The sequence below is a fragment of the Glycine max genome, chromosome 9 (assembly GCF_000004515.6).
Source record: "Glycine max cultivar Williams 82 chromosome 9, Glycine_max_v4.0, whole genome shotgun sequence".
In the NCBI taxonomy this organism is placed as follows: Eukaryota; Viridiplantae; Streptophyta; class Magnoliopsida; order Fabales; family Fabaceae; genus Glycine; species Glycine max.
Window position 1 is genome coordinate 5,098,817 of NC_038245.2, and position 27,448 is coordinate 5,126,264.

The 27,448-nt window shown below is 31.0% G+C and overlaps 3 protein-coding genes and 1 pseudogene across 3 annotated transcripts; 3 read left to right on the plus strand and 1 right to left on the minus strand.

Annotated features, from left to right (window-relative positions):
• Positions 1–2,378: 2,378 nt before the first annotated feature.
• Positions 2,379–6,054, plus strand: LOC102664413 (nodal modulator 1). Its single transcript, XM_041005259.1, has 6 exons — positions 2,379–2,462; positions 3,071–3,319; positions 3,471–3,701; positions 4,571–4,646; positions 5,129–5,211; positions 5,650–6,054. The coding sequence occupies exons 1-6, from the start codon at positions 2,379–2,381 to the stop codon at positions 5,680–5,682; spliced, it is 756 nt and encodes a 251-aa protein (XP_040861193.1). The 3' UTR covers positions 5,683–6,054.
• A 1,727-nt stretch (positions 6,055–7,781) lies between these two features.
• LOC100819599 (disease resistance protein RUN1) lies at positions 7,782–12,441 on the plus strand. The gene is made up of 6 exons (XM_006587948.2): positions 7,782–7,828; positions 9,563–10,661; positions 10,771–10,903; positions 10,967–11,130; positions 11,211–11,646; positions 11,773–12,441. Exons 1-6 carry the CDS (start codon positions 7,782–7,784, stop codon positions 12,396–12,398), a joined length of 2,505 nt encoding a protein of 834 aa, XP_006588011.2. The 3' UTR covers positions 12,399–12,441.
• A 3,656-nt stretch (positions 12,442–16,097) lies between these two features.
• On the plus strand, positions 16,098–16,563 carry LOC112997719 (TMV resistance protein N-like; annotated as a pseudogene).
• A 5,814-nt stretch (positions 16,564–22,377) lies between these two features.
• Positions 22,378–25,905, minus strand: LOC100808542 (peroxidase 16). Its single transcript, XM_003533675.4, has 4 exons — positions 25,470–25,905; positions 24,814–25,011; positions 23,611–23,776; positions 22,378–23,049 (listed from the first exon to the last, which is right to left on the minus strand). The coding sequence occupies exons 1-4, from the start codon at positions 25,683–25,685 to the stop codon at positions 22,643–22,645; spliced, it is 987 nt and encodes a 328-aa protein (XP_003533723.1). The 5' UTR covers positions 25,686–25,905; the 3' UTR covers positions 22,378–22,642.
• Positions 25,906–27,448: the final 1,543 nt, after the last annotated feature.

Sequence of the window (27,448 nt, forward strand, 5' to 3'; positions counted from 1 at the left end):
TGAATAATTTGCATGGGTTATATTAATTGAGTTCTAAATTCTAATCTCAATACTTCTATTTGTATATATAAAAAAAATAATTAATTCTAGTGTTTTTTTTCACCTTGAATTCTCAGGTGATGTTATATATTGTTAATTAAAAATATTTATACAATCAATTAGAATTCATTTTAAATGACTTTTAAAATAATTATTACAAATATTAAGTATTTCACCATACTGATAGTATAAAAGACCATTACTTTATTGGTGTATTTTAATTAAATTCTTTTATTTTTGGGCAAGAAATGAATCTGCAAAATTTCTCCACATAATTGTCAAATTTTGGATCGACTATATCGTACAAAACAAAATAAATGAAAAACTTAAAAATAAAGGATTCAGCACCCAAAACACTCAATTAGTATTTAAATTTCTCATGCCATTATGGAAATAGTAAACTCCCACAATACCATAATGTCGTCATAAGCCAAAAGTCGTTAGTAAATTCGCAAGACATATAATTATTTGTATGTTCCAACTAAATGATAGTTCATTCTGAGTGTACTGCCCCACATATTGTTTGTGGACATCTAACAATAATTACGTTTGACATGTAAGCTATTGTCAAGAATAGTAGAATGTTCCCACATAAACATCTTGTTTTTCCAATTTTCTTAATTAGTCTTAGGAGTCATATAAAGTGACAGTATATGAAGCCTGCGTCTAAGATAGAAACCGAGCAATACAGCCAAATAAGGTGCACATAGTATGATATCAGACTCTGAAGCACGCTTTCATTTCAACATCTAAAAACAAAGAGAAATATTTTATAAACGCAAGTTGCGAGGAGGGCACGCACCAAACGGTGACACATACAAGTTGGAGGCCATGCACCTTCATGTACAACTAAATCAAAATCAAAATTATATACAATTTTTATCCCACTGTATAAATTACTAGCTCGGCAACTCAAGGGTGGAGCTACTTCTAAGCTCAGGCAATTTTTTTTTAGTTTCTCTTCAGTTTACACGCAATGCTTTTTAGAATATATTAGAGAATAGTGTTTTAAGCCACTGACATTATATTTTCCACACAAAATATAATGTTGTATTAATTACTGTACAAATTGTTGTACATGTATTATTTCTTGAGATGACAAAAAAAAAACTGAGCGTTGAGGATTCAAATCCAAATTTAACATGAATATTTAGTTGTAACAGATAAGTAATGAGTATGAGACTGAATTCATGTCCAGCTATTACTATGTCATTATACAAAGACATACACAAGTCTCAGACACATACTGTCAAAAGATTAATGATAAAAAAAAAATTGATTTGTGGCTGCAGGATGGCCATCAAATAGAATTATATCCTCCTTCCCTACTACTACCACTACTAAAATAATAGTATTTTACAACGTGCATTCAACATCTGTGGTTTCAAAAACGATGTTATTTTAAAAGTGGTGACATTTTAGTAAATAAGAGATTTAGTTTAACCACGTTTTTGCAAAAAACGATGTCATATACACGTTACAAAAACGGGTTTAATGGAACGTTGTTGAATTGCATTGTTCAAAGACGGGTTTTATAAACACCGTCTTTGAATATGGCCTAAATTTTCATCTTTTTTTCTACCTTAGCCGGCATTACCTCACTCATTTTGCACTCAATTCATTTGGCTCGATTTTCACCGCCGATCGAGGCTGAAAGCGTTTCAGTGTTTTCTTCTTCGTGGAATTCCTGAAAATCGTTTTATTCTTAAGAATTACAGAGCTAAAATTAAGGTTAGGGTTGGGGCTACGATTAGGGTTGATTTCGTCATCGTCCAATGGAAGCTATGGGAGGGTGTTAGAACCCTTGCAAGAGCTCGATCTCGTCCTCGTCAGTCCACAGCCGCTGAAACAGCTGTCGCGAGTCATCCAGCAGCGACGGCGGCTTTTTCTCCTCGATTAGCTCCAGGCGACACCTCCACCGTCAGGTCCGTTCTCTCTCCCTCTTCTCCTTGTATGTTTATTCATTTATTGGATCAATGAAATTCCAAATCTGCTTAGTAACTTCTAAGGTTAAAAAAAAACTGTCCAAAAGTGCAGTTTTGTTTGACCGCAATTTCAAAGTCTTTGAAGTGTTTGCGACTGCAACACGACCTCAATTGTGTCTATCGTGGCCGCTGTATTTTTCTGTAATTTTCCCCAATTTTAAGGAACGCGACGAAACCACGTTGTACCACTGCTCTGTTAGTGTGAGAACCTCACTCACTCACTCACTCAACGTTCCCCCCAATTTTTTAACCGCTAAAAATTTCAAGGGAAGGAGGTTCAGTTTGGTGGCAAGTCTCTCTCCTTGGAATTGGTTGTTCGACTTTCACTATGCTTCCGTTTATGTGCTCTGTGGAATGACGCAATCCCTCCACAGTGATGGAGCTGTTACACATAAGAAATTGGACTTGGAACACAGAATGCTTGAAAAATGTAAAACTGTTGGTTTATTATTTACATCGTGTTGAATTGAGGATTGAAGTAATTGAGCGTAGTGTTGTTTTTCGTGATTGGTTTCTCGGAATACACACTGGAATCTTTGCCAATTTTATGATGAGGCTAAACTTTGAAGATTTCAATTAAAACAAGGGGGGAAAGCAAACTTGTGTGCTGCTCAAAATTTATTCATTAGTTATTGTATCTTGATTATTTAATGGTTAGATTGATGTTGGTGTCAGGCAAATAAATAAATAAAAATCCTTCAAGAATTTGATAGTAGCTGGTCTCAGTCAATAAATGTACCTGTACCCTTCCCATTCTTGAATTTGTGATTCTCACGACTTTTTGCTAGAGCCAACCATAGTGAATATCAATGAACATTAGCAAAAAAGGACATGAACTTAGTTTGCATCAGTTGATCAGAATCTCCCCTAAATGATAAAACCTGACTGAATTCAACTTTTATCCCAATTCCCTAAAAAAATTAAACTCCATCTTATTTCACTTGTGTTCTGCAATCGTTTTCAATGCCTCCATCTCACTGACTCTGCAGATCTGTATCCACCACAATGGTGTACTGCAGTCACTGTGCCAAAATCCATTTCCTTAGGTATCAGTGACTGATGATAATTGTCAAGTTTATATTCCTACATTTTCTTGTCAACTGGGTGTATATATTGAAGGATCAGTTTCACCTCCTCTTTCTGGCGTCCATATCAGAGTTTTTGCTGCTGGAGATAGCAGCATTACTACACTTAAAAGTGGTGAATTGGTTCTTGAAACGACCACTGGTATTGATGGTTCCTTTGTGGCAGGTCCTCTGTACGATGATATTGGTTACAATGTTGAGGCTTCAAAGGTAGTCACTTTCTCAGAACAAAAAATAAATACCTTGTTTTAAAAATACTAAAAGCTGAGTCGTGAAATTTCTCTACTTATCTGTGATGTTTATGTTGCTATCTTGTTTCCTTACATTATTTGATTTATTTGTTTCTTGTTTGTATTTGTAGTCTGGATATCATTTAAAACAAGTTGCGCCTCATTCTTTTACTTGTCAGAAGCTTAGTCAAATTTCAGTACACATACATCACAAAGATGATTCTAAAGAGCCCATTCCTTCTGTTCTGTTGTCTTTGAGTGGTGACAATGGTTATAGAAACAACTCAGTATCAGGAGCTGGTAGGACATTCCTGTTTGACAATTTGTTTCCTGGAATGTTTTATTTGCGTCCTGTTTTGAAGGTACTATACTGTAGTTGGACATAACTGTTATTATGTTCTGCATTCTATTGCTTGTCATGTCTTTGACATGCAACTTTTTGTCAATCAGCTCTGGTTCACACGCTACTACACCTGAAGTTAACAATATCACTTATTAAGCACCAATACTTCCATTTTCTTGATGTATCCATATCAGATATGTATTTATACCAATAGTCTTGGATATTTCATTGATACGTATATCACAGCCTTCAAAAAATAGTTATGAGTTGGATATGAGACATGAAAGGTGTATAAGATAGAAACGTTGAAGCCTTGTCTTGATGAAAAAGAAATGGAAACTATCCTCTTTAAGGATAATGCTCAAGAAGGGAATGAGATTGGTACTATTCCTATTTGTAGGAAATAGGCAATAATTTATGATGACAATGATATATATATATATATATATATATATATATATATATATATATATATATATATATATATATTATTTGAAGAAGTATGCAATAAATATGCTTTATGAATTTTTATACAAATTTAAATAAAGTAATCTCCCAGAAATTTATAGATACAAATATATTTATGCAATAAATATGCTTTATGAATTTTTATATATCATGTCACGGGAGAAAGAGGCTTGAGCTACTTCTATTAAGGACTGATGGGGATTTGGATTACTTGAGGTTATGGTTTGAGTTGAAGTTAAGGAATTAATAGGTCTGGTGCTTGAACAGTTGTTGAGCTGAAGTTTCTCAGTTATTGCTGACTTATGACGAAGACACATTTAATTGTTTTCTCCATGAACATTTCTTTTGGTTTTCATTCTACACTCTTGTTTTTGTTTACATGTTTTTTTGTTTCTCATATGGTTTCCTTGTGTCTTGTAGAGTAAATTATCGGGCAATTATGTAAGAATAGTTCAAAGTGTGTACTCTGAATCACGTCAAAGGACTTTAGATAGAGGTATGTCTTTCTTAAGTCTCATGACTGATTTCACATTCGGGATGTAATTGACATGATGGTTTCCAAAATGCTTTTTTTGTTTAATATTAATTGATTTTCTCATTTAGCATAGAATAACTCATCGTATATTTGAGAATTTTGAACTTGTTATTGTTAGTCTTAAATCTGTCAAGTTCTGCTATTTTCTTTTGGTCGTTCCTGGTTCATTTCAAAGTTGTGGTCCAATAATAAATTTAATGTTTCATATTTATCCCAAGATAGGGAAAATTTAATATTTTGAATCTTCACAACAGCCAATGCAATCAATTGATAGTGTGCAGGAGGATGACCTTACCATTATTGGGAAGGAATGTATAGAAGAGAAATTTGGATAAATGTTTTTAGTACTTATCCAAAATATAATGAACAGTAGGATTACTGTAAATAATTTCATACATGTAGTTATTTATATTCTTATGTACCTATTTTCTTTGAATTCACAGCTTATGATGAAATTAAATATTTAAGTTTTGGCCTTGGAGTTAATGATGAACGTATGGCTGAACAAGCTTTGACCTTTTATAAAGTAAGGACCAGTTTTGACTTACTCATTTTAAACTTGATTTCTATTTATTTGCACATGTTTTGAAAATGGTTTTTTATTTGATTTAACTAATCCTTGAATTTGTCTGTTGAAGATAACAGTACTTTCTACATGTAGTCGTAGAAAGACTACAACTTATGAATGGTAAATTAATTAACCCTCTCTTAACATCAATTACTCATTGTATATACATAATTTTTATTACTCATTATTAGCTTTTACTTAATTTAATATTATATAAGTATATTTATTCACTATTAGTAATATAGATAATTTTTATTACTCATTGTTAGGTTTTAATTAATTAATTATTATTTTATTATATTTATTGATTATTAAAAATATAAATAATTTTTAGAACTTATTCTTAGTTTTGATATATAAACAATTATTACATCAAGCATATTGATTACTATGCAGGTTGCTAATTTTTTTACATCAGTGCTGGCGTAAGCAACGATGTAGAAATCAGATATTTCTACATCGTTGCTAAGGAGAGAAACGATGTTGAAAGCATAAGTTATTACATCGGTGCTAACGAGAAACGATGTTGAAAGCGCCGGTTACTACATCGGTGCTGACTAAAAACGATGTTGAAAACAGGTTACTACATCGGTGCTGGTGAGAAACGATGTTGAAAGTACAGGTTACTACATCGGTGCTAGCGTAGGCACAAATGTAAAAATGAATGTAATTCTACAACGGTCAATTTTGGAACGTTGTTAAAAATGTATAGTTTCAACAACGTTACATACAACAGCGTTTAACCACCGTTGTTGAATCCCGTTTTTGACCGATGTTGAAAACTCGATTTCTAGTAGTGTACATTTTATCCATTATACTTCTCTTCACTAGTACCTGCAAGAATTTGGCAACAGTCTCTGCAGCAAGTAAAGCCATATTCTAAATTTACTATTCACTTGATTGATCCTCTTGAAGAGCATGAAGGGCTATGGACTCTGACAACCTTCATGTGTTACCGCTCGCATAAATCATGCCCTTTGATTACCCTGAAAAGGACATTTTCACCAAGAAAAGAAAAAATGGGAACTGCTGAATGGATTATTAGTTTGAATAATCCCTCAAATAATTCTTCTGCTAAATCTTTATATCAGAGCATATCAGATGATGATTTAATTTCACGGCCAACCTTAAAAATAACAAAATGATAAGATTAACAAATAAATCAGCATCTTAAATAAATGAAATTTACTTTTACGTACAAAAATTATACAATCCATTGTCTTCTCTACTAGTATAATAATACGCAGCAAGATATTTCAGTTTATGTTGTTATTTTGTTTTCTTTTCTCACAATTCACAAATTATATTTTTCTTTTCATTTTAATGTCTTGAGTAAAGGCCAACACATGCACATAAATTTTTAAAATACTATTAATTTGACAATGGACACGCTTTATGATTTTTTATGAAGAGAAGCACATTTACAAATCGAATGAAATAAAAAGATATTAATGTGTGCATTCACGTGGAGTTCAAACCCAAATCAAGGAGCGTTAGCACCTAAGCTATCGAGAGCCGTTAGCACCTAAGCTAGTGAGAACCGTTAGCAGAAAGACATAAAGAACTAGGCATCTGATGTTGTTTTTTATGGCATTGTAATTTATGATTGATAGATAAGGACAAAAAATCACAGACCAAACACGCGGCGGCTATTGCTAAGACCGATATAGAAAGACAATGAAATTGCTTCTTAAACTGTAAGACCAGCAGGAACATGCATGAGCAAGAGTTCACTGCTTCGATCACCATCATTTCCATTGATCACTAATTCTTTTTCGGTAGATATGAAACCTTTCTCCTTCCTCATTTCAACTTGTTGTAGATATAGAGTTTCTGTTTTATAAGCTCTATGATTTTTCAACTTCATTTCTAACTTTGTTTTTCTTTTTTCTTTACAGTTACTTTATGTATTCGGGTTGCAGAGACAAATTAAGAAAGATCCAGTCTGCGCTTGTTCCATTAATCTAACACCATATATACTTTGTCTCTTGAGTTATTTCGGAAATTGATTCAATATGCTTGACTTCTTTGTCCCTTGTTTATTTCTTTGTGCAATGTTTTTCTTTGTCTCTCGGTTATTTCCAAAACTGAAGGGTGTAGAGGTAAAACCCATGTCAAAAAATAACGCTTCTCAAACAAAGTATGATGTTTTTGTTAGCTTCAGGGGCGTTGACATCCGTCGTGGGTTTCTAAGCCATTTGATTGGCACTTTTAAAAGTAAGCAAATAAATGCCTTTGTAGATGATAAGCTTGAGAGGGGTGAAGAAATATGGCCATCACTTATTGAAGCAATTCAAGGATCATCCATTTCGTTGATCATATTCTCACCAGACTATGCTTCTTCGCGTTGGTGTTTAGAAGAACTTGTGACAATACTTGAATGCAAAGAGAAGTATGGACAGATTGTAATCCCCATTTTTTACCATATAGAACCTACAGAGGTACGACATCAACGGGGAAGTTACGAAAATGCATTTGCTGAGCATGTAAAAAAATATAAGAGCAAGGTGCAAATTTGGAGACATGCTATGAATAAATCTGTTGACCTATCAGGAATTGAGTCATCGAAATTTCAGTAAGGTCCCTAGACCCTTAAATGTTCAATTCTAGCTCTATATTGTTTATATGCTTATTTTTACAACGTAGTTGCTTAATTTGAAAAAGGATGTATCCTTTATTTGTATCGTAGAAATAGTAATAAGTTCACGAGTTTAACAATCATCCATTAGTATTTATTTTACACTGTAAATCAATAAAAAAAATATCATATATTTAACTTTTAAGTAATTTTTTATATAAAAAATTAACAAATTTATTATATTGGATGATTTCTAATTGAGTAAAAATATTTACACTATTAATAAATATAGACTTTTGTTCTACCTAAGTTCACAAATATCAAATTCATTCATATAGTTAATTGTTATTATATAAATAATTATAATAAAATATGTTATAAAATATTAATGTAAGTAAAAGTAAAATGTTTATTTTTACCATCAATTTATTTAAATTTTTTTACTTAACTATAGAAAGAATAAGTTATAATAATATAGTATTTTGAAAAAATCCAATTATAAATATATGAATAATATAATTTATACTAATAGTATATAGATTTTAAAATCTCATTAAAAAAGCTTTAAAATATAATAATTAGGAGAATAAAAATGTGAAAGAAAACGAGATGAGTGTTTGATGAGAAAAAAAATATGGAGAGGACTAATACTATTACACATGTAACCTTTAACAATATTTTTTTTCTTACATTGAGTAAAAATGTTGTTAAAAACTTTTTGCAACATTTAAAAAATATCATCAAATATGAATAAATGTTACTAATATATTTTCATGATATTTTATCAAATATTATGTATAGTCCATGTCTCTACAACCCTTTTATATTTGAAGACATTTTTTAAATGTTGTCATCAAAAGTTTTTAGTAATATTTTTACGAACTGTTAGATCAAAAAATATTGTTAAAGATCACATGTGTGATAGTGTGATTAGGTGTTTGTTTTAAAATATAACAATTAGATAGATTTTTTTAGAGAAACATAAGCTTATTAAGCTATTAGTTATGCATATATAATTTTAGCCAATGCTACTATGCTAGAATTGTCATGGGAGCAACCATTCTTTGTTATTAAATTTCATTTAGGTTATATTTAGATAAACTTCTTACTTATAAGAGAATAATTAAAAGAGTATTGATATTCATCTATTTCATTTTGGAGTGGATTGGATGGGGTGAAAATAAAAAAGAGATAGAGAGAAAAACTGGTAGAGAGAAATTCATAGAAATGATAGGTGATGTGATGAAAAATAAGAGAGTGATAGAAAGAAAAATGGCATAGAAGTGGAATGTTAGAAAGTATATGTATGATAAAAATAAAAAGGTAAAATGAATTAAGCCTCTTCCCTAATTTAAAATGATCTTATCATAACTTCAAATCAACTTTTGAAAAAAATAAATGAAAGAGTTTCAATAAATTAATTATCTTATACTATTAATTTTAACTTTTGGAGAAACTTAATTCCATTAATTTTATCTTTTTAGAGTGTGTTTCATCTAACATTTTTTACTTTACCTTTCCTTTAAGGAGAAGTTTGGCTATACAATTTTTATAAAAAGCTCTTAAAAATATGGAACTTATTTTTTCATAGAATAAAATTTGAAAAAATAGCTTTTAATTAAGTTAATAGGGAAGCTTATTTTTATAGTCTATATGGAGCTCATTCATGTAATCCCCTCTTTGAATCTCAACTCAACCAAAAAACACACTTCCTCTCTCTGTGTCATGTAGGGATGATGATGAGCTACTTAAAGAAATTGTCAAACTTGTGCTGAAAAGGTTGGGTAAACACCTGGTTAACTCAAAGGGACTTGTTGGAATTGACAAAAAAATTGCAGATATAGAATCATTGATACGCAAAGAGTCAAAAGATACTCGTCTTATTGGAATTTGGGGTATGGGCGGTATCGGAAAGACAACCCTCCCACAAGAAGTATTTAACAAACTACAGTCTGAATATCAAGGTTCTTATTTTTTAGCCAATGAAAGAGAACAATCAAGCAAAGATGGAATAATTTCTTTGAAGAAAGAAATTTTTACTGAACTATTAGGACATGTTGTGAAAATTGACACTCCAAATTCATTGCCCAATGATACCATTCGTCGTATGAAGGTTCTTATTGTTCTTGATGATGTGAATGATTCAGATCACCTAGAAAAATTACTGGGAACTCTTGATCATTTTGGAGCAGGTAGTAGAATACTTATAACAACTAGAGATGAGCAAGTGCTTAATGCTAACAAAGCTGATGAGATATACCGTCTTAGAGAATTCAATTTTGATAAAGCATTTGAACTTTTCAAATTGAATGCCTTTAACCAAAGTGATAATCAAAGTGAGTATGATGAGTTATCACAAAGGGTGGTCAATTATGCCAAAGGCATTCCATTAGTTCTTAAAGTTTTGGCTCGTCTTCTTCGTGGAAAAAATAAGGAAGTATGGGAAAGTGAGCTTGACAAGCTTGAAAAAATGCCTCTTCGAGAAGTTTGTGACATAATGAAACTGAGTTATGTTGATCTGGATCGCAAAGAACAACAGATTTTTCTAGATCTTGCATGTTTCTTTCTTAGATCACAAACAAAGATAACGATAGACTATCTAAATTCTCTGTTGAAAGATAGTGAAAGTGACAATTCAGTGGTTGTTGGGTTAGAAAGGCTGAAAGATAAAGCACTTATAACTTTCTTGGAGAATAATTTTATATCTATACATGATAGTTTACAAGAAATGGCTTGTGAGATTGTTCGTCAAGAGTCTACTGGAGACCCTGGAAGTCGTAGTCGCTTGTGGGATCTCGATGACATATATGAAGCATTGAAAAATTACAAGGTTAAAGCCTAAATAAATATAAAATCTTCTCAATAACAAATAATTTTTTTTGTGAAAATGTGGTTTTTATAATGTTTAAATTATTTTTTTTCTTCTATGTTGATCACAGGGTAATGAGGCCATTAGAAGCATACTACTTCACTTGCCAACAACTAAGAAGGAAAATTTAAGCCCTCGCTTATTTGCTAAGATGAACAGACTACGATTTCTGGAAGTTTCTGTAGAAGATAATTATGACTGCTTGGATCAACTTCATATTCTTGGTACCAACCTCTGCTGGCCCAAGCAGCAAAAGACTCGGATTGTTGATATTCTTGCTAAAGGGCTTAAATTTTTGGCAACTGAACTTAGATTTCTTAGTTGGAAGAGTTACTCTGGAAAATCCTTACCAGAGATTTTTTCTACTGAAAAACTTGTGATATTGAAATTACCATACAGTGGAATGGAAAAACTTTGGCTTGGAGTGAAGGTAAATATGTGTCTCATCAGCTGTTATAATTTATGTTAATTTCAGTAACTTAGATTTGTGATATCTTCATTTTATTCCAGAATCTAGTGAATTTGAAAGAACTTGACCTCAGGTGCTCCAAGAAGTTAAAGGAACTACCAGATATATCAAAAGCCACAAATCTTGAAGTAATACTTCTCCGGGGTTGTTCTATGTTGACTAATGTGCATCCATCTATTTTCTCCCTGCCCAAACTTGAAAGATTGAACCTTTCTGATTGCGAGTCCCTTAACATACTAACAAGCAATTCCCATTTACGCAGCCTCAGTTATCTCGACCTTGATTTTTGCAAGAATCTTAAGAAATTCTCAGTAGTATCAAAGAATATGAAAGAACTGAGATTAGGATGCACAAAGGTGAAAGCACTTCCCTCATCATTTGGGCATCAAAGCAAGCTTAAATTGCTACATCTTAAAGGAAGTGCCATTAAGAGGTTACCTTCATCCTTCAATAATCTTACACAACTGCTACATCTGGAGCTAAGCAATTGCAGCAAGCTTGAAACAATAGAAGAGCTTCCCCCATTCCTCGAAACTCTAAATGCCCAATATTGCACTTGTCTTCAAACTCTTCCAGAGCTTCCCAAATTGCTTAAAACTTTAAATGTCAAAGAATGCAAATCGCTTCAGAGTCTACCAGAGCTTTCCCCGTCGCTAGAAATTCTAAATGCAAGAGACTGCGAATCATTGATGACTGTATTGTTTCCTTCAACGGCGGTTGAACAATTAAAGGAAAATAGGAAACAGGTTATGTTCTGGAATTGCTTGAACTTGGATGAACATTCTCTAGTGGCTATTGGGTTGAATGCACAAATCAACATGATGAAATTCGCAAACCACCACCTATCTACACCAAATCGTGAGCATGTTGAAAATTACAATGATTCTTTTCAAGTTGTTTACATGTATCCAGGAAGCAGTGTTCCAGGGTGGTTGGAGTACAAGACAAGAAATTATCATATAACTATTGATCTCTCTTCTGCTCCACCTTCCCCGCAGAGGAGCTTCGTCTTCTGCTTCGTCCTTGGTGAGTTCCAACGGACAGACATAATTAGAACACTTGAATTTAGCATCACTATGAATGAGGGTGAAGGTAAAGAGGACAGTGTCAGCATGTACATAGATTATTTGGGTTGGTCATCAATTGAATCAGATCACGTGTGTGTGATGTACGACCAAAGATGTTCTGAATTCCTCTGGTGTCAGCCCCATAAGGACCTTGGCATATAACAATTTCATTCAACAAATGCATGGAATTTCGTGACTCAATGTATCACATTCATCAAACAAATGGAATCAGGTTGTGCTTCATATTAAGATGAAATCTTAGATTAAGGCTGTGTTTGGCAGCCGAAGTTTTTTTATTAATTTAGCCAGAATTCTACTGTTAGAAATAGTAATTTGCTATGTTTGGTATGCAAATACAACTTTTTAAAAAGCATTCAAATGAAACAGCATTGATCTCATGTGTTTCCAGGAATGCTTTTGGTCCATCTTTTAATTTTATACTAATAAAATTTTACAAATCAATCTTTAATTTGAGTGAATTAATCCGTATGTTTTGTACTAAAAAATAATGCTAATTAATCAGTTAATTAATATTTAATAATTTAGTTGAAAACTTGTTCATATGTAATAAGTAACTTCGAAGATAATTTATAGAGGTATTATATATTATTTACTAGGTTGTGCACCATTTCATAGTTGTCAGAGTCCAATGCACTTCCAGAAGATTAGTCAGGTGAACAGTAAGCTTATTATAGGCTTTATCTGCTGCAGAGACCATTGACAAATTCTTGCAGGTAACAGTGAAGAGAAGGATAATGGGCAATAGACTGTAGTTGTAAAATGATTGGATATAATTCTATTGATGGCCACCCTGCAACCACAAAGTCAATTTTTTTGTAAAAAAAAAGTAGTGTATGCCTTTGTACATTGTCTTATAGTAATAGCTGCAGATGGAGTTAAGTGCCTTGACATATCTGTTACAACTAAATATTCATGTTAAATGCATGTTATGTACATTCCTCCTAAAAGGAGTCTTGGAGGAGGGTGTTATTTGCAAGAAAAATTCCAAATTCATTGCAAGACTGCCAATGTTAATTTCAAAATTATCAAGACAGGAAATGAAACATGTTTCAATTTGATATGCCTTACATTTATTATGAGGTTATAACTCAAACGCCAGGTTTCGAAAATAATCCTCATTAACTCCACTATCATGAAAAACAAATTCGTATCGTAACCACTTGGAAACTCTAAGATCCTATATCTATATGTGAGAAACAAATCAAGCAACAACAGCTCTTCTAATAAGCCAAAATCATGGTCTGGTTTCAAGAAACTATAATCATGGCCCATTTCTAGTTCACCACAATTAATTTCTAGGAGCCCTTGGAAAGACTATGTAAATAACTTGGACCCTATGTTGCAAAAATAATGTTCCCTGCTGTGCTTCTTCCATTTCACTAGAATAGCTACCACTTAGTCCCATCCAATCCCTGTCCCTTGAAGGATTTCATGTCTCTGCAGCCAATAACATCCACAATAAAACTATGTTTAATTAGAAGTCTCTAAAATCGTTACTTGTACTAGAAAATAAAAATAAAAATTGAGAATTTCCTACTCGGTCCTCCTATAAATCATTGAAAAATAATTCAGAGTAAAGAAACTATATTTACATTGAGAAGCTCACACAAAAAAAAAAAAAAAAAAAAAAACTTAAGGACAAATAGCTATGGTTTAAAACAAATGAAAGAGAAGCAAGTTGATGCAACAGTAACAAGCATCTAGAGCTGTTTATATGTTAAGATAAATTCATAAGAAAACAACTGGCCCAGAAACTGTATTAGCCATCATGCTCTTTCCGGAGTTTGCAGCTCAAGATGCATACAGTTTCTAGTTCCTGTTTTTTTGTTGTGGATTTAGGTATTGTGGTCTTAGTTTTAGTGGTTTAATATATCAATGTAAACTCATTGCAATCGTCGCTGTTAGATTAGGTACCGGGTAATGGTTCAATGAAAATATCAAAAGGGTAATATATCTATCAAGGTTGCAATTTCCCTTTTAGCAGCTGTGTGTGTATATAAATTCCTTTCCAGTTTCAGCCGGATTTCTACATCATAAAGGGTTCCCTTTTCATCTTTTTCTACATTTTAGCTGCTACTACTTTAAGCAAATTTGACTTGTTCTATTTCCACTTAGTTACTATGTTAGAATAACTCTAGTTAAATCAATCTGCGGGTCTTTGAATTATTTGTGATTTTTAAATAGGTTTCTGAACCCTTTTTTTTTTGTTAATTAGATGCCTAAACTTATATATCAAATACAAGTTCGGATACCCAATTTAAAAAAATATTTCTAAAACTTAACTAAAGATTATCAAATAGGTAAAAAAATCTACGGATTAATTTAACCAAACAACTTTCATGTTGCCACGGAATTGATTAATTTGTTCTAATTATGTTTTTAAAATTTATAACTAATTTTAATTTTATTAATTAACCTATTCCTTTTAAATTTATAACTAATTTATAAACCACTTAAATTTTAAATTTTTCTGGGTTTTTAACTTCATTCTTTTTAAGTATAATCTGACGATTAAAATTAATTTTTCTGATTTTTAAATCTAATTTGAAATATCCGCGTATATATATATATATTCGCACAGAAATATTCTCATGTCTATATGCATATTCGCACAGAGATATTCTTTGAACATATTAAAAATTAATATTTCTATAAAAATATTTTATTAACATATTTAAAGTTATTAAAAAGATCTAGCATTATTTGATTAACAAAAATATAAATAAAATGTAAATAGAAAAATGAGATCAGAATTATTTTAAAATATATTTTAATAATATTAAATATCTTAATAAAACAAATTAATTTAACAAAATTTACATTAATTATATTTTAAAAAAATTCTAACTCAAGATCACATATTTCCTCTAACCCATTAGGTCAAAGATTAATCTTACTTATAATTATTATAATTATGATGGTAGTTGGTTAAAAAAAAATTGAACACGAATTCTTTCCCTGAATAAAGCATTCTCACTCATGTGGATACAAGAACGTATAATATCCATTAACTGTTTGTATTAATTATATTTTTTCAATCTAACAAAATATAAATTAATTTTATTTTTTAATTTAACAAAAATACATTATTTAAAAAAAATAGGTTCAGAATTCGGATTTTGAACATCCAAATTTCTAACCTGTTAAAAAAAAAGGAAGGGAGGAGGAGGTGTGAATTCGGTTTTGCCAGTACCAAATTCACACCTTAAACAGTAAAAGTGGTTAATTAGGCAAATAAAGGGTAAAGGTAGCTGGGGAAATTGGATTTTTTTTTTGGCTAAATAAGAAAATTTGTTAAAAAAGTATTTGTTTTTTCCATCATTATTGAAAATCTGTCAATCAGATTGCTTCTAACTGTAAGGCAGACAATGACTGGTTTGCTGTGATCTCCATCAATTATTCATTTTTGCTCAAAGAAGAATGAAGCCTTAGTTAATTCGAAATTTGCTGATCCAGAAGAATTAAAGCTAGTATTCATGTATTTGTCTTAGACTTCCTCATTTCAACTTGTTGTAGATATATATATATATATATATATATATATATATATATATATATATATATATATATATATATATATATATATATATATATATATCAAGCTTTTGTTTTATAATAAACTCTGATTTTTCCACTTCATTTCTAACTTTTTCTTTTCGTTTCCAGTTACCTTGAGGCTCATACGTATTCGGCTGTTAAGACAAAATAAAGACCCACTCTGCACTTTCAACCTACCCTTCAATAAGTTGTATTTCTTAGGCTCTTGTTTCTTTCTTTCTGTGTTGTTTTTCTTTGTCTCTGTTATTTCCAGAACTGAACGGTGAAGAGGAGAAACCCATAATGTCTGACAACAAGGACCCTCAAATAAAGTATGATGTTTTCGTTAACTTCACGGGCAAGGACATTCATCATGGGTTTCTTAGCCATTTGACTGAGGCCTTTGACACAGAAAATAAATGCCTTTGTAGATGATAAACTTGAAAGGGAAGATGAAATATGGGCATCACTTGTTGGAGCAATTGAAGGATCATCCATTCGTTAATCATATTCTCCCCAAACTATGCTTCTTCTCGATGGTGTTTAGAAGAACTTGTCACAATACTTGAATGCAAAGAGAAGTACAAATGGATTGTAATCCCAGTTTTCTACCGTGTAGAATCCACACATGTACGACATTAATATGGGAGTTGCAAAAAATGCATTTGTTAAGCATGAAAGTAAACATAAGACAAAGGTGCAACTCTGGAGACATGCTTTGAATAAGTCTGCTGATTTATCAGGAATTGAGTCATCAAAATTTCAGTAAGTATTTTTTTTTTTCATAAATGCTCAATATTTTCTGATTGTTATTTTGTTTATATGCATATTATTAGTTATTACTTTTGCAAAATATGATTTTAGCTAATGCCACAATGCTAAGATTCTAATGCTTTTTTGGTCCATTAAATTTTACCTTTAAACTAGATTTTATATCTGTGGAATGCACGGGTTCCACTAAATTATATATTTTTATTTTTGAATTCAGTCACTATAATATATATATAGCCTATTAAGTATAAATTATATTAAAATTAAAAAATAATTAAATATATTTTAACTGTTATATATATTATCTATCTCTAAGAAATATTATTCACGTGTTACTATTTTTTTAATATCATTGATTCTACTTTTCATATATTATTTTTTAATTAAATTGAAAAATAAAAAAAATATTATTATATAATAAAAATTAGTATTTTTTTATGAAACATTTTAGAATAGAGAAAAAAGACTACACATGACCGTGTAAAATAATTTTACAATGTCAAACAATTAAAAACTATTATTTATCATAAATTCATTGAGTTTTATAAAATTATTTTAAAAGTTAGTAATTTATGATTGAATGGCAGTGAAAACATCTTAGAATAACTAATGTACATAAGTAGTAATATAATATTTAATGTTATTACTTAATATCAAAATTATCAAATTAACATTAATTACAATTTTTTATTAAATAGAAATATTTAAGCAAATGAATTCTTCATTAGATACAATTGTTAACAAAAATAGATGTGATCAATGAATATTATAAAGTTGAGGTTTTAATCAATGACAAACATTTATTGAAAGTCTTGTTTAGTATAAATTTTTGTTACATCTTGGTTAAAGACTATCTATTTGTTAACATATATTACATTTGTTGTTGTTGTTAAGTACTTAGTTAAACTTGATTAGATTAGATTTGTGAAACTCAAGTATCCAATAATTACTAGTTCATGTTGCTTATAAATCATTACTTTTCAAAATATATTTTAATGATTAAATTTAAAATAAATTATATTGATATGTATAATTACTGATTAATCTATATATACACACATAAAAACACACTCATTAATTTATACCCTTAATTATTACATATTATGAATTATTTTATCTGCATATTTTAAAAATTATTAATATTATTTTCATGAAATATATCTTAAAGTAATTAATTTAAAAAAACGTGCATAGGTAGCAATATAATTTTAATTTTACTATGTAATATGGAAATTAGTAAAATTAAATCTTTAACTAATGACTAATATTTGTTCAAGTATATATATATATATATATATATATATATATATATATATATATATATATATATATATATATATATAATGAAGTTTTCAATTATGCACATTGAAACCCCCATTCCGTTATCCAAATAATTTAATTAATTAAGGTTAACGACATTGATTTTAACACACTTTCTTTCTCTTTCTGTTCCAAATAGAAATCACAGTGTGGTGGTTAATGAACTTATCCAACTTGTCCTGAAGAGGTTGGCTAAACCCCATGATATGTCAAAAAAACTTGTTGGAATTGATGAAAAAATTACAATTGTAGAGTCATGGATAAGAAAGAAGCCAGAAGACAAATGTCTCATTGGAATTTGGAGCATGAGCGGTATCGGCAAGACAACCCTTATAGAAAAGTTACGGTCTGAATATGATGGTTGTTATTTTTTAGCCCATGAAAGAGAAGAATCAAAGAAACATGGAATAATTTCTTTGAAGAAAAAAATATTTTCTACACTACTAGGATATGACGTGGATGCAGTTACCCAAAGATATTGTTAGGAGAATTGGCCATATGAAGGTTCTTATTGTTCTTGATGACGTGAATGATTTACATCACTTAGAACAAAATAGCTCTTGACCATTTTGGATCAGGTAGCAGAATTTTGGTAACAACAAGAAATGAACAAGTTCTTAAGGCTAACAAAGTCAATAAGACATACCATCTTACAGACCTCAATTCTGATGAAGCTTTGGAACTTTCAACTTGAATGCCTTTAAACAAAGTGATCATCAAAAGGAGTACACTGAGATATCACAAATGATGATCAATTATGCCAAAGGCTATTAGTTGTTAAAGTTTTGGCTCGTCTTCTTCGTGGAAAAAATAAGTAAGGATGGAAAAGCATGCTAGACAAGCTTAAAAAGAATGCCTCCTAAGGAGGTATATAAAGTAATGAAACAAAGTTATGATCGCAAAGAACAACAGATTTTTTTAGATCTGGCATGCTTCTTTCTTACATCAACTATAAAGGTGAATGTGGACAAGCTAAAATCTTTATTGAAAGATAATGAAGACAATAATTCAGTGTTTTTTGGGTTAGAAAGATTGAAAGATAAAGCTCTTATAACTTTCTCTGAGGATAGTTTTGTGTCTATGCATGATAGTATACAAGAAATGGTATGGGTGATTGTTCGTCGAGAGTCTAGCCTACCTGTAAACCAATCGGTTGTGGGATTCTAACGACATTGATGAAGCATTGAAAAATGGTAAGGTCAGCCAAGCTTAAAATAATATCGTGTGAATAACAATTGGTTTATTTGTTTTTGTGTGTAATAATTTAAGTTTTTTCTTCTACATTGATGGCAGGGTACTGAAGTCATTAGAAACATACAAATTGGCTTGCAAAAGATTAAGAAGCAGAAGTTAAACTCGGACTTATTTGTTAAGATGAGCCGTTTACATTTTCTGGAAATTTCTGGGAAATTTAATGAGGACTTGTCCGATCAAGTTCATATTACTGATAAAGGGATTCAATTTTTGGAAAGTGAGCTAAGATTTCTTCATTGGAATGGTTACCCTCTAAAATTATTGCCAGAAATTTTCTGCTGAAAAAACTTGTAATATTGAATTTGCCAAACAGCAATGTAGAAAAGCTTTGGGATGGAGTGCAAGTAAATAAATGTCTCATTGTTATAACTTTTTTATTCAAAATTAAGTAATTTAGCCGGGGTGATGTCTTTCATTTTGTTTCATTGTGTTACAGAATCTGGTGAATTTAAGAGAAGTTAACCTGAGGTACTAAAGGAGCTGCCAGATTTATCCAAAGCCACAAATCATGAAATAATGGTTTTCTTTGGTTCTTCTATGTGGACTAGTGTGCATCCATCTATTTTCTCTCTGCCCATACTTGAGAAATTGGACCCACAAGGGAATTCTCAATGATATCAGAGAATCTGATAGAATTGATTTTAGTCCGGACAGAAGTGAAAGCATTGCCCTCATCCATCAACAATCTTACACAACTGCTGCATCTAGACGTTAGATTATGCAAGAATCTTCAAACTATACCAAAGCTTTCTCAGTTCCTTAAAACTCTATTAGCCAGTTTCTCTGAATCACTTCAGAGTCTACCAGAGCTTCCCCTGTCCCTTGAAACTGTTCATGTCAAAAACTGAACTTCAATTTCGACTCTACCACAGTTTCCCCCATTCCTTAAAACTCTAGAGGCAGGAGATTGCACATCATTGAAGACTTTATGGTCGTTTCCTTCAACAGCTGATGAACAATTAAAGGAAAACAGAAAACAGGAAACAGGTTCTGTTCGGGAATTGCTTGAACTTGGACGAAAATACTCTAGTGGCTATTGGGTTGAATGCACAAATCAACGTGATGAAATTTGCAAACCACCACCTGACTTCACCAAGTCACAATCATGTTGAAAATTACAATGATATCATAATTATTGTTCTTACCAAGCTATTTACATTTACTCAGGGAGCAGTGTTGCAGAGTGGTTGGAGTATACGACAACAAAGAATTATACAACTATTGACCTCTCTTCTGCTCCACCTTCTCCCCCTCGACGCATAACTCTACTTGGAAAACTTGAATTTGTCATCACCATAAGCGTAAGTGATGGTGAGAATGAAGGTAAAAGGGACAGTCTTGGAATATACATAGATTATTTAAATACCACTAGTGAATCTGATAATGTGTGTGTGATGTACGATCAAAGATGGTTTGGCTTCCTAAATAGCAGAGCCGAAAAAACAAACTAGGTTTCAAATACAGGTTAAAAAGGAGGAAACTATCTGCAAACTAGTACAGCTGGAGGAGTTTTTAAAAGGATTTGGTGTCAGCCCAATAAGCAGCTTGTCATATAACAGTTTCATTCAACAAATGGAATTGTGTGACAGTGACTCATCAATGTTTTACAATTTCATCAAACAAATGGAATCGGATTCTACTTCATATCATCCCAGGTATGGTATTTCCTTCCTGTGTGATTTGCAATGAAAGCATTTATTTGAACTTTGGAATGTGAGTTTTCCATTCTTGATATGTAGATTTTTTTAAAAAATAGACATTTCCACCAAACATTGATTTCAAGGAATATTAAGTTAGTTAACTTTTACTATCACTACATTGAAAATTATATTAACTAGTATTTCTAGGCCACATATAGTATCCCTTAGATTAATCTGACTCCTACATTCTTATCATACACCCTCTACACCAAATTTCTTCTCCCACTCTCTTTTTATGATCTCTGTAGCCGATCTTTCCCATTGCGGCCTTAACTTTCATGGCAGAAATAATCTATTCTAAAGAAATCATATGTATTTTTTCTCCCTTGAACAAGAAATGTCCGATGCTACTAGAAAATATGCAGCAAAGGGGAGAAAATGCCTGGAAAATCATTCTCAAACTTCAAAAGCCGTTCAAGCTAGATAGAAATTCCACAAGCATGCAGATATTTACACAAACCGCAACATGGTTAAAGGGTATGACACTGATTCTGAAGGTTTTGGGATGTTCGGTAGGGAAAACAATTACACCTCCATTTATCGCCTCCGGTGGCAGTAAACGATGGTCGGCTGGAAGAATTGCTAATTAGTTTCAATGTATTCTTTTTTGACAAGTCTTGGAGAGTACACTAGCATGATGTTCAAATTTCAAATGATTTTGTTAAGCAATTAGAAGAATGACTAATGACTTTGTTAAGTCAAAAGTTAAATTGTAACTTAAAAGAGGAATCATGACTCCTAATTATTTTGACTAAATGCAAATAAATATAGATGCTAAAAGCATTGTATAATGTCATGTTAGATGATTATGTTTGTCTTTACCAACTTTAAGAATGAATAATGTCATGCAAATAAATAAAGTTTTAAAAATTTCTAAAATCATAATTCAATCTTCTTTTTTTTGTGATATTTGTCTTTACAGACTTCATGAATGATTATGTTAGATGATTATCTTTATAACGATGCTTAATTATGACTTAAGTTTAAACAGCTCGAGTTTATGTCCAATTTTTTTAATATTATGTTTAGATGCTTCTAATGTCATGCATGTTTGAATTATTTAAGAGTGAATTTTTAAGTTAGTGTAGTAATTTTTTTAATTATTATTTTTTTATTGATTTATTAATTTTATACTAAAATTAATGATTTTCAATAAATTTCAATCAATCACAAAGAAAGTGTTAGAAAAAGAGTGTCACTAGAGTTCACCTTTAATCTCTTTTAATCCTTGTTACTGGATAAGAATTAAATTGGATTGATAAATTTTGTTTATATGACAGAAAATGACCATAGAAAGGAATTGATATGACTCGCCACAATCAATACTTTAGGTTTTATACATTATAAATGAATAACTTGCATATGTTTTAACATTTTTTTTATCGGTAAGAATTAAAAACATATACAAGAAAGTTTATAACTCACTCACCAACCAATTGCAAAAGAATTTTTTCTCTTTCTTTTATTATTAAAAACTTTTTGCATTTATTCCCCAAGGGAGCTTAAAGTCATTAATAGAGTTGAAAGAACTCCAATTATTAATTCAACTATGAATTAAGAAATATGCAAAATTCATATTCATATATGAAACAAAAATAAATAAAGTGAATAATGTTACTCACTTATGCTTTCACACATTGCTTCATACTTTCACAATTCTCACCCTCATATTACAGCTACTCTCACTTTTTTTTTTCCACAGTTCCACTATCTTCTCACACACTGCTAGTGCCATGTGGTGACTTGAATTTTGGTGTTGTGCACCAAACATTATTCCAAATGACATACCATCATTATACTTTCTCAGTTCACCCTGGAGCAATCAAACCTTATTTCCCCTTGTCTACCTGTTTTAACACCTATCCTTCCCATTTTAGTAATAGCTTCAATAAAAGCTTTGTTAAAAGCTTGTTCATTTGATGCAAATAAGTTGACTGTGCCCCTTGACCTTTCATCTGTAGCCAGCACCTGATCAGAAGTGAATAGGCCCATTCCTTGCTGGAGATTCTTGAAGTATTGGTTGTCAAACTTTTCAGGTGTGACAGGGTCCATGTTTATGGCAATTCTAGAATCAACTCTGAGAGGGCAAGCCTGTCTAAGTTGGAAGGCATATTGTAAGTTAAGTGTTGGGTCAATTAATTTTTGGGGGCTGAAGTTGTAGATCCGTCTTGAGAAATGGTTGCAGTGAGAGAATCCAATTGTATGTGCACCTAACACAAAACACATCATTTTTTAAAAATATAAATTAAAAAAATAAAAAATAAAAATGTAGTTTAAGAGTTTATTGTTCATGCACTGGCATAAAGATATTTATACCGTCGATCAATCAGAAATCATTCTAATTACAAGTTTTAAATTGATTAGATAAAAATCAACAAATTTATCATACATGATAATATGTTATTGGATGACACTTGTAATGGGTTACTCAGCATTGATGTTTAACCTCAGAATCAATATAAAGGACACCAATCTAATACATGACAGGTTGGCTCAATAATGACACATGGCTTAACTAACTTTCCCGCCAATTTAGACTCCTTAACACTATAAATAATGAGACACTAAACAGAAAGGGGCAAAGTAGCAACATAAGAGAATACTCTTTCTCTCTATCTCTCTCCCTCTCACTCTCTCAAACGCCATTTTTTTTGTATCCTGTGGCGAACACCATAGCAAAACTCGATGCATTTTAATTAAATTCATAGTTTAATCATTTTGTTTGATTAATGAAACAACAGAACCTTGTCACTTTGTGTTAGTGAAGTTACCTGATAAGGCAATCATATCTGTCTTTGTGAGGCCATGGAAGCTAAACATGGAATTGAGCTTATCTAAATTGAAATCAGGGTGAGGAAGCTGGCGTTGAACACTAGCAATAGTAGATATTCTTCCGTCAAGCCTTCCCAATTCAACTTCATAAAATGGTCCCCCAGCCTACATTACGCAATTGCAGGACTGTTAGATAATGTGTTGCTGGGTTAGCATATTGAAAAATGTTAAGCATATATACTACCTCTCTCCTAAAATAATTGTCCTTGTAGTTTGTTCTACACATATCAAGAAAATGTAACAAATCAATGAAAAAGAATAATAATTTATAAAGTTAACGTTACACCATCATTGATTCATCTTTAGATTTTGTAGTTAATCTTAATATACAGGATATAACTGGAAAAAAAAATAATTAATGTTACATTAAAAAGTTAAAATGGTAATTATTTTAGAATAAATTTTTTTCTTACACAATAATTATAATGAAAAGAAAGAAATAATATAGTTGAATATCAGTACTTAGACTCAGAAGGCATTGTAAAATGTGTTTAACTTTGATATGCAATCATTGCAAGGATTTTTACACCATCAATAAATTAAAAATTACTTTAAATATGAATTTTAAAATAATTATTACAAAAATGGATAATTATCAATTAATGACCATTCATGATAGAAAGACAGTAAAGAAAAAACCTTTATAGCGTATTCTAATTAAATTCTTGTAGAATATTAGTTAGAGCTTGGCTATTTATGGATAAGACTAAGAACATCATATAGAATCGTTTCACCTTTGTTTCAGTTTGCCGTCTCTGCTCTATATCAGAATTTAGATTAGAGGTAAAATATAGAAGTATTTCATCAGTAACTTCAAGTAGCAAATCATAGCAATGTAATATGATTCCAAATTTACCATACCAATATAGAAGTATTTTATCAGTAACTTCAAGTATTTTATCATACCAAATTTACCATACCAATATAGAAGTATTTTATCAGTAACTTCAAGTATTTTATCATACCAAATTTACCATACCAATATAGAAGTATTTTATCAGTAACTTCAAGTATTTTATCATACCAAATTTACCATACCAATATAGAAGTATTTTATCAGTAACTTCAAGTATTTTATCATACCAAATTTACCATACCAATATAGAAGTATTTTATCCGTAACATCAAGTATTTTATCATACCAAATTTATCACATCTCTAGTAGCCAGAGCAAGAATATCAGCACAAGAGACTTTGTTTCTGCATTGAGGGTCACTATCAACCGCTGCCTTGGCTTTAACAACTGTGTCAAAGCCATCCCCAGCTAGTGAAATGTCATCAGGATGATTTTTCTCTGCCTTGTTGTTTGGAGATGCAAGCAAAATGGAAGCATCACAACCCTGACCAGAAATAAAACCAATATAAGTAACAGTAACATTTTCAAAATCCTTGTAAATTAAAATCATTGAACAATAAATAAATATGATACATGCACAAATTATATAAGGGCTCTTGCATTTTCATACTTATACCAACCCATATGTTTTGGGACGAAACATAGATACAAATTCATAGGTGTCTTTGGTGTTATTCTCCAATCAGAAATTGGTGTTGTCACTTAATGGAAATCTTTATAACTCAAATTATAGAAGTGAAACTCCAATTCCATTTAGAGAATAGTACCAAAAGCACTTAGGAAACTATATCTAAGTTTTGTTTGTCCTATGTTTTGTGTGCATTAGTGAATGCAAAATGAGCATGCAAGTAGTCATTTGAACTCAATCAGCACCAAATATAATTAGTGTGATAAATGATAATGATGATGCCATGAAGTCATGAAATAGATAGGCTTACACACCCTCACAAAGCAATCATGGAAGAAGAGTCTAAGAGTGGCAGGGGCAGTCACAAAGGTTTGCTGGAACTTCTGCTCCACAGCTGAACGAACCAACTGTTCCACATTGGGGCACGTGTTTCGATAGAAGCCACGAGTAAGTTGAGCTGAGCTTGTTTGTGTACTAACTATGAGAAGCAGAAAGGATGATAAGATCACAAAGAAGCTAGTATCTTCCATTACTAGTTGTTCAGTTCTGTTTACTTTTTGCTGCTATGAATAGATTCCTAAGCTACAAATAGTAAGATATATCATATCATATATATAAATATTTGTACATGTATATATCTCACATGTGATGACAAAAAATGGGATGAAATTGAAAAGGATACTAAATTGGAGAATGATTGATGAGAATAAGAACAGAGGTCAGTTTCATGGACAGTCTGGCATATATTTCACATGCTATAACGCAAAATGGGTTGAAAGAGGGGCAATTGAAGCTTAGATGACTTAAAAAATTGAGTTTAATTAATTTTGATATCATGTAAGTTTGTCAACTTTTATAATAATTATTATAGCATAAATAATAATGATTCATGATCAATTAATAATGCATTTTCATTGGATGGGCGTAAAAAGTAACTCTTTTTAGATTGTTAATTAATTAGAAATTATTCTATTTATGACTTTTAATTTAAATCATTGATATGTTAATAATTTGAGTTGAATGAACTATGTATTTTCAGTGTAAAAAAACAAATTAATCAATTAAAAATTACCCTAGTATGACTTTTAAAGCTATTATTATAGTCAATAAATTTACTGTGCATAATGATATATGATTGAATTATAACATAAAAAAGTTTTACTACTATGCATATCCTATTTTTGCTAATAATTTTCTATTATATAACCATCCATGATTTAATGTCTATCTAAAAATGTTACCACAGTTTCACTTAGACCAACTACACGTTGGTGTGCTGTTGAATTCTTTTAAAAAAATTAAATATGTTTTTGATTCTTGGCATATAACTAATAGTATTTGTTTTAAAATTAAATTTAAATTTTCTAACGATTAAAAATCAATCAAATCAATTAAAGTAAAAAATAAATTTAAATTGAAGAAGACATAAAAAAAACTAGATTTCAAACCACATTAACCATATCTACAACTCATCAATCATATTAAACTGAACTGTAAGCTTCTCCTCACAAACTAACTAAAATCAATATTGTCGCAAAACCTAGGATAGAGCAACCATCAATTCTACAATATTTTTACTACGCAAAATGTGGACCAGGGGCAAAAATGGGGACAAGAGGCACTAGATCAAAGAAGGTTTGGTGAAAATGGTGATGAACAAATCAAGATGAGTTCGACCTCATCACCGACATTGCAAAGGATGGTAGTGGAGATGCAGAAGAAGCAACGAACGTCTACCTGGACTAGGCGGTAGGGGCGACGGTGAAGACGTTTTGAACAGCCACAAATCGTGTTATTAAATATTTAACGGACACATCATCGTTTAAGTGATGATATAGATCTAAAGCAAAACATTTCAAATATCAAAAAATAAATGTGAAGAAAAATTTATTGGAAATTAAATACAAAATTATCAAGAATTAAAAACATATTTAAAAAAAAAATAAGACTTGCTCTAGTATAGCTAGGATGCGGATAATACGTTATCACAGTTGCGTGAACCGTGAAGCATGCAAGATGCATTCAGAATGTACTTAGGTTTGATTGGGCGGCAAGAAAGTTTAATTCTATATATACGTTACGATATAAAAATACTAACAACTTGTTGGGAAATGAGCACGAACTAATGAAGGTTAAATTGAATATATGCGCTGATGATCAAAGATAGAGACATTGATCTCTCTTTAACTTTTCTTTTCAGAAGCAAATTATAAATCTTCATTTATATAATTAGAGAATGTCAAGCTGGATAATTTATACTTCTATATGAGATTGTCAACTTAATTGAATTCAG

Bases quoted from the DNA above. Each gene is read 5' to 3' on its own strand.
- LOC102664413 (XM_041005259.1), top strand. From the start codon at position 2,379: ATGACGCAATCCCTCCACAGTGATGGAGCTGTTACACATAAGAAATTG. The intron at 3,702-4,570 runs GTACTATACTGT...TGTGTCTTGTAG, and splicing joins ATTTGCGTCCTGTTTTGAAG to AGTAAATTATCGGGCAATTA. The intron at 4,647-5,128 runs GTATGTCTTTCT...TTGAATTCACAG, and splicing joins TCAAAGGACTTTAGATAGAG to CTTATGATGAAATTAAATAT.
- LOC100819599 (XM_006587948.2), top strand. From the start codon at position 7,782: ATGAATAAATCTGTTGACCTATCAGGAATTGAGTCATCGAAATTTCA. The intron at 10,662-10,770 runs GTTAAAGCCTAA...TGTTGATCACAG, and splicing joins AAGCATTGAAAAATTACAAG to GGTAATGAGGCCATTAGAAG. The intron at 11,131-11,210 runs GTAAATATGTGT...ATTTTATTCCAG, and splicing joins AACTTTGGCTTGGAGTGAAG to AATCTAGTGAATTTGAAAGA.
- LOC100808542 (XM_003533675.4), bottom strand. From the start codon at position 25,685: ATGGAAGATACTAGCTTCTTTGTGATCTTATCATCCTTTCTGCTTCTC. The intron at 23,777-24,813 runs GTATGATAAAAT...TGCGTAATGTAG, and splicing joins CTAGAGATGTGATAAATTTG to GCTGGGGGACCATTTTATGA. The intron at 23,050-23,610 runs GTAACTTCACTA...GTTTTGTGTTAG, and splicing joins AGATATGATTGCCTTATCAG to GTGCACATACAATTGGATTC.